The following is an 11,059-nucleotide window of genomic DNA, read 5'->3' on the forward strand; positions in this document are numbered from 1 at the left end:
TATTCTTTGCAAAAATTTGTATTGAATTATGTTTCTAGATATCTAAAAAATGACAATCCACTAATTTATTTTTATATTCAATTATTCAAAAGATTTATTTTGCTTTCTCTCAAGTTCTGCAGAAAAATATACATATATGTAAATTATATTCATAATTTAAATAACTGTGGTGCTACTATACTGGAACAACCCTAATGGTCCCGAGGTGAACTAATATGAGAGGGTTATAAGAAATGTTTTGTTTTGTTTTGTTTTGAAATGATGAGCTTTTGTTTATGTTTATGTCATTCTTTCAATTACTTGTAATAGTTCACTATTAGATTTATTCAAAAACTGTAGAAAGGGACTTTTATTTTATTCTATTGTTTTAAGTTAGTAGAATAGTGTTTCTACTTTGATCTACTTCTGCCATAGCTCTGTAACCTTTTATTTATAATAAACTATTGTTTTAATAATTGTCTACTGTATACTCTCTGCAGAATTTCACATGCACGCGCGCGTGCACACACATACACACTTCCAAAATCGAATATTTTCACCCACGTTTAATGTTTTAGACATCATGGAACAAATCTAGTTCTGTTTTTGTCTGTCTATAGTTAACTTTGTGTTTCAAATAAAAGATCAAACCATTGATCGAATTTTAATAAAATTTTCAGGCATTGTGCGAGTTTGTACTGGTTGGTACTATATCAGTTTTATAAGATTCCATACCCTACTTTTCCATACTCCTTCACAAATGTATTTTCCTTAGCATAGCTATATGTCAAAAGCAGCTCGTCCGATTCCGCCTTAAGTTAGGGAAAATTGAAGTGTTGAAATGATAGTTTAAATTTTGGCAAATTCTATCCACTACTTTTGCTTATGCATGGACAAACATTTTCCTTAGCCCAGCTATATTTTGAATGGAAATCGCCCAATTTAGCTCATTGTTGGAGAAAAGTTTGAGATTAGTATAGACATGGTCTTGTATAATTTTTTCAAATTTCATTGACTATTTTCGTTTATCCTTGTGATGAAAAACTAATTTCCTGGATACACCTATACTGTAACCATAGCTTGTCCCATATATTTTATTCTCAAACAAAACATCATTTACTTTGAAACATTGGTTACACAGCAAATAGAAATCTTCAGATAACAAATAATATCTAGGAAATACTGCTTTCAAAGAAGAAAATAAGACCCACATACTTGACAGACGTTTTATCCTAGTTTTGCTATCTCACAATTAGGTTTTTGTCTTAAAATTTTTATTCTTTCTGTTATTTATGAAGGGAATCTTTTTTTTTTCTTTTGGCCAAGACTCCCATTGGAGTCCTATACTGCCTAACCATGGTTGGGGGTCAAAGTTCTTCATTTTGTGGGACCGCCACTCAATGAAAATAGTCAACTTCCCAGGCCAGCACCGCCAATAGACATCAAATTGGTAAGATTGTGTCTTAACCACTGAGCTATGGGCGGCCCGAAGGGAATCTTAAGTGAATTTGTTTCGATCAAGAAGATTCTCCTAACTTCTCACAGATAAATATTGTAAACTTTTATCTTATTTGTTTACATTTGACTGATAAAAGTTGTCAAAAAGTCTTAATTTGAATTCTGATACTATCTTTAATAGTTTTGAGGTAACAGTAACTATCCACCACCTCTAGCAGTATGTACAGCCCTTTTAGAAAAATAAAATAGTACCTAAACTTCAAACCAACTGAATTTACTTGATGGACAGACATTTTATTATTTTCTAGGTTAATTTTCTTTCACATTGAGTTTAAGACTTTTTTATTTTTAGATTTAACAACATTATAAAAAAAAAAAAATGTTTTAATCTCAGGGTATCTTTTTCTCATCCCAAATTTGTGCCTGAAAAAAAAATATTGTTTTTTGTAAGTACATACAGCAACAAAAATGATATACAGTTCTACTCTGGTAAGGAGAAAGATAATGAAGAATATGGCCCTTATACTTTTTGCTTTGCAATAATTATTTTAGTGTAAAGGGTTTCCATGTTTCTGACTAAGAAATATGGTTTAAAAGAAGAAATGTAGAACTGGCATTCAGCTGCGTGTTTTCTAGCATGTGTAGCCAGGTCAACTTCGCATAAAAAAATTAGTGTATCTTTTAGTCTGCGAATAACCTTTAGAACATAATTGCCAAGGCTCACTCTTACTTGAAAAAATCTATCACTGATAACTTCTGGCCACCACTATTTTGTTACAGCTTCTCTATTTATCTATATGTTGCATTCCTGGATAAAAAATGGCTCCTGTAACCGTAGCTTCCTAATTGTAAAACTTGTTTTGTACAACATTCAATTGCAGATTTAAAAGAAAGTGTTTTCTGGCCAAAAAACAAGTAACTTAATTATTCTTTTCTTTTTTATCAAAAAAATCATATATTTATTATAAACAATTTTGTGAATTAATTTGTAGATTTTACTACACATTTGTTGTAAGATAATATTGTTTTTTTTCTTGTTTTATCCAAACTAGTTGTTTTAATGGGGTTTTTTCTCCCCCTATTGGATTATTCATAAATCTATTCACACTATGATTCATATGACTGTTCATATATTGTAAACAACAGTGATGATAAAAATTATTAGTAGATTTGAAATGAGAATAAATCATAGTGGGTTGCTACTGTTTTGCCTTAACATATATAGTTCTTAATGTTCTTGTTTGCCATACCTATATTAGTAATAATTATTTGGGGAGTTTTTCTCCCTAGTTTCTTTATCAATCAGTAGCTGTATCCATATCCATGCTTAAAATGATGAAATGTACTTTTTTTTTTGTCACGCATATGACACTACTATACCCTCCTGTTTCTGATATCTTTCGATTTTTTTTTTTTTAAGGTCCACATAAGTAAGTCAAGTAGAGGATCTTCGCCATCTCAATAGATTTATTTATTTAGAAATAAGTAAAACTATAAACATAAATTACTAAAGATAAAAACCACTGGATCAAATACTAGTAAAAAAAAAAAACAGTCAAACAGAAAATTTTCAAATACTCAAAGGTTTAGTATTATAATATCTGTGAGATGCAAATGGGACTAGAAAAACTGTGTTTCGGTCAGTTCTGATGCGAGAAGTGGAATTATGTGATATATGATTATATAGATTGAATATAATTCTCATAACATATATATATATATATATATATATATATGATCAGAATTACATGAATTACCTTTTCTATTTCAATTTCAAAATAATTGTTATTCACTATATTTACCTAATTTAATTGACATTTTGTGTGAGTAGAGGTCCTGGACCAGGCAAACCAATGCCAAATTGAGTGTCATTTATAAAGTGGTTACTGTCCATTAATCATCTTTATCAAATTTTGGTTGTAAGAACCAGCATGAAATTCTGAAATAAATGGGTGTTTGGTACGTGGAAAGTAGTGCATCCCAAACTTTGTTGGAAGGATTGTTTGGCTACTGATAAAAAAAAGAAAATAAATAAATAAAACCTACTTGGTTTAAGGAATGGAAGGGAACAGATGGCTTTGACTCATCTAGTGGGTCATAATGCCGGATAAGAAGATGTTTCCCTCATTTAGGTAATCCTCTCATTTTTTGAGAAATAATATTCCTTTTTCATCATCATCATCAGATGATCCTTTTATATTTTTTGATTGAAGTGACCTATTGCACTGAACATTACTTTTCTACGCTGAAAGACCATGATTTAAATACTGTTTCCTGTTCTAAATTTTCTTATAAGCAGTGAGCTTTATCTGGTTGTTTGTTTAATGTTTTCTTGGTCCTCTCAGCCCTAATTGAATACGTAACATTTGTAAGAGGACATATTAATTCCTCCTTTGCCACTTCTTGGTCTTTTACACTTAATGTAAAAAAAAAAAGTCTCCTTTTTTGCCTTGATTCTAGACGTATTTAAATCTGTTAAATGAGCACTATCACTCTTCAGATATTTTAGGCCATCTCATATGATACTTTACAAAATGCACTGATCATCTGAGGATGCTTGGACGTAAGACAGATAACCATTGGTCTTCTATAAGGCGATGTATCAAGGATCCGATTCCATGTTGTGGCTGGGTTGAGGTGATGAAAGATTTTATGATTGGTTTCAATGCCGTCTTAAGATTTTTAATTTCCTAATGTTTAAATTTAAAATTTTGTTAGGATTTATTTATATAGGTTTATTTGTCATTGGAGATTGAACTAATAACAGATTTATTAAGGTATATGCCAAGAAAGTTTGATCTTCTGTCAATATGATAACTTAAGATCTATTAATAACTACCAGCATCATAAGTTTTAATAAGGCACCTCATAATTTTAACCTGCCTCCCCCCCCCCTTTCTCTCTTTCTCTCTATTGCTAATCTGAGAAAAATAATAGATTTTATTGTTTTTTTTTCTTATTAATTCCATTTATATGTGTGTTTTTTTTTGTTCTATTTTGAATATATTGTTGACAAAAGTATTATTCAACTGAACTGTGGTAAGTATTTTAAGGTCTAGAAACTCAGTTGACATTAGTGTGGTGACAGTGACTAAATATGGGCGATATCACAAATTTTTGTTAACTATTCAAAACCTGTGGAGAAGCCTATTATGGGGTTTCCATCTGAAGTTCAGGCTCAAGAACTAGAGTCCAGGCCAAAGGTAAAGGAGGTGGAAGTGACAAATAACATTGTATAAAGTAAGATGTAATTGGAGAGGGAGGTGACTTGCGCTTTATATTTGAGCTAAGCCTGAAATATAAATATAAAAATATTTTTTATTATCTTAAAAGTTAATATAGGGCTGTTATATTAATCAGTAGCAAGGGCCATCTATGGCCGATGGATTAAAGGCATCTGCCTTAGTAACCTTGTTACTACAGTGGTGCCAGTCCGAATCCATCCTGGGGAGGTCGATTGGTTTGGTTTATTTTAAAATACCTTATGTTTTATTAAAATAAGTGATAATATTTTTAAAAATATTTCAGGTTTATAATACATATATTACTTTTTGTTATGATATTATTAATATAAAAGCACTGCTCTAGAACTTTATGAAAATAACTTTTTATATTTTACTGATTAATTACTTTGCCTGTCATCTAGTAATATTATTAGCCACTCATTGTTTTTGTTTGAATTTTTTCAGCTTTAGGATAGACAATACTGATCATATAATCGATGTTAATAAAGGAAATATACCTTTTGAATATGACCAAGTAAATATTATATGTCCTACTTATACTCCAGGAACACATGAAGATGATGCCGAAAAGTACATAATTTATAATGTAAGTCGATTTATTTTGATTATATATTTTTAAAATTGTATCCCAAGATTTGAATTTTTTACTTCAATAGTTAAACTAGTAGTAGAAATTTCCATTTCCATGGGTCATTCAATGCACTGTAGATATTGTTATCCTGATATTATTTAATAGTCAATTGCTGATGACCTTCTTTGACTTGCAAACTAATCAACTCACTTTCAATATTGTTAATCTTAATTTTTTCTTCCTTCTTCGCTATACTTTTTTTCTCTGAAATGGTTTAATGTTTGGCACAGAAAACACTCTTTAGTTAAGAATTTTTTAAAAAGTTTAAGACTAAAGTCCAATCATTTATCTTCTTATTGCTATGTGTTAAATCACGATATAGGGTCAATTCACTCATCTAGATATTTTTTATATTATTATTTTCTGAAAGTTAGGCTAAACTTTTGAGTAAAAAAATTTATTTTTCTATTACTTTTTAAATTTGCATTGAAGGGTTTTTAGAGACCCGAACTACAAATTGCAACTTTACTTCACTCAAAAAAAAAAAATATTTTACAGGGGTTGCTATTTATATTTCTGGCCTAATAATGAAAAAAGAAATAGTTATAATAGACATTGGTTTTGGTTCTATTAATCTTCATAATATTCTCCATGAAGATCAATACACTTTTTCATGCATTTGAATCGATTTTGGAAGCTCTTTTTCAACTCTGACTAAGGTAACTCCAAAACATGCATCTTGAATGCATCAAACATTTCTTCAGTTGTCGAAAATCATTGGCTAAGTAATTTATTTGATGTGCGGGAATAAAAAAGCCATTAGGTGCCAAATCAGGGCTGTATTGCAGATGACCTATCCATTCAATGTTTTGACCAGTCAAAAGTTCCTTTGTTAGAACTGAAGTGAGAGCTCACATTGTCACGATAAAGAATGATTAGCCTCTTCTGCTTTTTTTTAATTTATCCAAAGACTTCTCATATGGTCGTGTAGCATTCAGTATTGACCATTCTATGTTCTAAGGTTGAAGAAACAGATAACCATTTGCTTTGATGTGCTTCTGAGAACAACTTTTGTTGGTTTTGGCTCGTCTTGGAAGACTCGTACAGTTAACTGCTTTTTTGTTTTGGGCTCATATGCATATATTTATAATTTGTCACCAGATGTTATACACAGCCTTTGATGCACCTTGAACATATTTTTTCAATATTTCCTAGAACTAATTGACGCAAGTCTTCTTTTTCAAGGCCAAACGATCATTCAATATCTTATTGATGCTAGCCATACTAATGCCCAAAGATGCCTCAATCTCATGGTATGCCACATGACGATTTTGGTTTATCAGTTCAAACACAACATTGATGTTTTCTGCCTCTACAACCTATTTTGTACAACTTACCAATTTTTCGCCCAAGATTAATTTTTTAAGTTATTATAAACAACATAAATCGTGTTCAAATGACGAAACATTCTGATAATGTTATGTTTAAAAATGTCAAGGTTTCTACTGGGAACTTCAGATGGCACCTGTAATACGTAGTTTTTTCAAGGCCAGAAACATAAATAACAACTTAAGTATCCCACTTTGCAACATCAGCCAGTCTAAATTGTTTTAATATTGTACTCTTATTATAGCATAGTTGGATAATGATGCACCAATTCATTTAATTTCTTGTGTAGATGAAAAAAAAAATATTGCCTGTTGTATTAAATGAGTTTATTTTTTATACAAAATTACAAAAACCAAAAGTTGTTTCTAATTTGGGCCAGCTGATGTAAAGTAGTTCATATTAAATACTTTTTTGATTTTATCCTACTTTGCTATCTTAGTTGATCCTAATCATTTCAACTGTACTCCTATTACAGCACAGAGGCATAATTGCATTCTAATCAATTTGTCTTTTTTATAGAGCAAGAAAAAGATATTACTGATTGTATTAAATGAGTTAAAATCTATACCAAAACTCACCATTTATTATACTACACTATACCAAACCAAAACTCACTTAAAGTAAAACAGGTTGACAAAACTTAGATTTAGATTCAACATCCTCAAATACAAATTTTCATAAAAATGAAAACTTTACATGGTTAGTTTAAATAGTTTTCGACCTTGGGTGGCAAACAAAAATTTTCTACTTTTTTTCAGTTTTTAGTGATTTGAACTACAAAGGACAATAAATACAATACAAATTAATGAATTTTTATGGTAGACCAAATTTTCTGTCAATTAGAGCCTAAAACTGTCTCTGTAGACCCCCACTCAGTAGTTTCTGAAATACAACTTTTCTAAATTTATAAAAAAAATTTAACTTTTAATTTTTGTTGCTATATTTTGTTCAGAAAACGCATCCTTCCCATATTCCAATAGACACTAAAAGTTTGGGGGACCCACAGATGAACCCTACATTTTTCATATTCCTCAATTCTAATCCTGTTCATTGTATTTCATTACCGATGCCTCATTGGAACATTTCATGACCTTCAATCCCATCTCTTGCTCTTTTTTCATGTTATATATTCTTCCCTGCTTTCTTTTCTCAAGCCTTCTCGTTTAACTTCTTTCCTAATGTTCCAAAACTGATTTCTCATTTATACTAGTTCTATTTTATATTGCTAGATCAATTATTTACGAAAAAATAAACATAAGTTACAATTATACAAAACAAATCAAACCTTTTTTTCTGAGTCGTGACATTTGTAATCAATATATAGAGTGTGTATATTGAACAGTTTCTGTACTGCATATGCATATGATAAGTGCAGTGTCTAAAAGGTAAAAGTGTGGTGTCCAATAAAGTTGTTGAAACATTTCCTTGTTTGTCTTAAAAAATTTACAATCTTCTCCTGCACCCCCATGCTCAGAAACCAAATAATATTCCTTTTGTGTATTCATTTATTTATTTATATATGTTTATATATTATATATGTATACATTATTCCAAATTATACTTTTTTGGATCAGTCAGGTGAATAGAGTAGACATTAGCTTACTTTAGCTACTATTGCACTGTTTCCATAGTATTTATTTTTGGAATTATTGCGATTGAAGATCAAGCATCTATTACATTTAATCTATGTTTTACCTAATTTTTAAGTTGAAGTATTTTATTGTTTCAAATTATTATTATTATTATTACTATTCTGGTATTATAAAATTACTCAACTTAAAATCAATCTTTCAGGTTTCCAAAGAGGAATATGATACATGCCGAATTACAAATCCCAATCCACGGATTATTGCTATTTGTGATAAGCCTTATAAACTGATGTATTTCACAATTACTTTTCGATCGTTTACACCACAGCCAGGTGGTCTTGAATTTCAGCCTGGCCAGGATTATTATTTTATATGTAAGTAAGAATTATACATTTGTAATTAAGTTAAATGATTTAAATTTCTTCAGTTGATAAGTTTGATAATTTATAAATATGTTCTGAAAAAAATACTGAAAAATTTTTGTCATATAAAATTATACAAAAATAAAATTCCTGTTGTAAACAAATTTATAAGTGATATATTGATTGGAATAGCTTCATGGAATTTCAAAAATTCTTGAACAGAGAAAGAAAAAATAAAAACAATCAACCGCTGACAACATATGAGAAAAGTGGATAAAGCTTCTCTTTATATTCTTTAATGATCAAGCTGGTGAATGTAATTATTAAACTGTATCAATTGTTACTTGTGATCGTAAGTGATAATTGTTTTTGTTCAGACTGAGGAAGACTCACAAATGTGTAGTGTAAGACTGGCTGAGAAATTTTTGAATAAACCATGATGGTTAATAAAAAAATTTCCCTCTTAGTTTGTTAGGTACGTGTTTTTTATTTTACAAAAATTATTACTGTAAAGGAGTCAAATTGGCTATGCGTCTACTTCCTTCTACACTGTACTAGGGATGGACCGTTCCTCATGGAATTGATTGAAGAACCATTCCATTAGCGTGAACATTATGTTGGCCTTGTCTTTCCATTCGAGTTCCGACAGAACATTTTGCTCCACCTGGGGTTGGGATGCTAGTGTGACAGATTGAATTTGTATACAAAATTCTGCATCTCCCTGTCTGTCTGTGGAACCAGTAGCTGCCCCTTGAAAAAAGTATTGCCATGAATCTTAAACATCAAAGAATCAGTATATCATTTGATTGTACCATGGATATTTCTAATCTTTCTCAAATTAATCATCACAATATTTTTCATTTTCTATAACTGTTTATTATTTTTATATTCATAAATTAGTTGTAGGAAGTTAATCAACAGATAAAGAACGGTATATAATTGTTTTGTTTTTTTCATTTATGTACCCATTTTCATTTCTTCTCATTTAATATTTGTTTCTTCTCCAGAAAAATAAAAGCTAAAATAAAGGTTTGACAATTAATTATAATTGATCTTTCTGGAAATTGAGTTTTTTTCTTTGACAAAGTTTCTATAGGCCTGCTAAGGCTAAATTTTAATTGGTAGGAAAAGAGACATACTGAGGACTGGAATAAGTAAGAAATGCCACACCATGAGAACTGGTATAGGTAGGGAATGATAGGTACTCTATGAGGTCCAGGGTTGGAAGCAATATTGTATGAAGATTGGTTTAAGTAGTAGTGGGCCGTTGGGTTAGATTAGGAGATAGTGGAAAGAATATTGGTACCTCACGGGGAACAGAATGGTCAGAACATTACTACGAACATCTTTTTAGTATCTACAAAAACGGCCAACTCCTAGACGATTCCTTACTAAGTCTGGCCTTTATTTTTTCACTCCAGTGCCCTGTGCTGTCTACAGATTTGCTTTATATAATCCGCAGCAGGTATCTAACTCATGAAACATTATCAAAGCCTCTGAGTTTTCAGGTATTACTTTCTTTCCAAGGAACCTGTAACCTGAAAAAAGGATGATTGGGTTCCATGGTTGGTGTAAATGAAAAACTAAAATATAACAAAGAAAACCACTGAAGTGAACTGTAATGGAAGCTATAAAAATAAATACCAGAAAAAAATAACTTATGAAAAAATGAAATGACAGTACTATACACTGAAATCTGATTATTTTATATCGAGCTGCCTAAGCCACTCATAAATTATCAGGAGATTCGTCCAAAGATCAGTAACATTGCTGTTATAAAAATTTCAAACTATCTCAAGAGATAGTTAATTAAATAAAATTAATTAACCCCCAAAACTGGCTCTGTTCTTATTTGTTATTAATGTTCCAAACACTGCTAAGATAAATATTGTTCAAGTTTTGCTGGAAGCAAAATACCTTGCCATTGCTTGTTGTTACAGTTAGTAAACACAAAAACAAACCTCACATCATGATCTGACATGGGATAGATTGTCAAAAATAGGTTGAGAGATACTTGAACACCATCCTTATAATCAGAACTCATCCCTCTGTGAATAATTTGTCTTTGTGACCTATCTGTGTAGGAACATGTTCGTCATTGGCTATGAATTCTCCTTGTGAACTAAAAATATCCAAGTTTCCAGATCGGTAGTAACAGTGTGTTGATCATGCAGGAGATTAGATTGAGTAATGTTGAAAGTATGGTTTGTGTATAGTATTATCAATATGTGTGTATAAAATAAAAAAAAAAAATACTAAATAAAATGTGATTCACCCTCATATTTTACCTTACTTTAGGATATTAAGACTAAAATGCATATAAATTTTTATTTTGCTATTTTATGACTGTTAAATTAGAGAGAAATAAATAAAAAATATTTTTTACTAAATTATTTAATTTTACGGTCGGTATATATACCAGGGCATTCCAAAAGTCCTGTCGTTTTTCGTTTGTTCGTTGTTTAT

General features: G+C 30.4%; 1 protein-coding gene across 1 annotated transcript in view; it reads left to right on the forward strand.

Annotated features, from left to right (window-relative positions):
• Nucleotides 1-11,059, forward strand: part of Ephrin (ephrin) — a 44,449-nt gene that overhangs the window by 4,805 nt on the left and 28,585 nt on the right. Inside the window, exons 2-3 of the mRNA XM_014427543.2 lie at nucleotides 5,127-5,268; nucleotides 8,437-8,605. Coding sequence (XP_014283029.1) covers nucleotides 5,127-5,268; nucleotides 8,437-8,605 — 311 coding nt within the window. The remainder of the gene's footprint in view (nucleotides 1-5,126; nucleotides 5,269-8,436; nucleotides 8,606-11,059) is intronic.

Source organism: Halyomorpha halys, unplaced genomic scaffold (assembly GCF_000696795.3).
Source record: "Halyomorpha halys isolate HHAL.00 unplaced genomic scaffold, Hhal_1.1 Scaffold654.1, whole genome shotgun sequence".
Taxonomy (NCBI): Eukaryota; Metazoa; Arthropoda; class Insecta; order Hemiptera; family Pentatomidae; genus Halyomorpha; species Halyomorpha halys.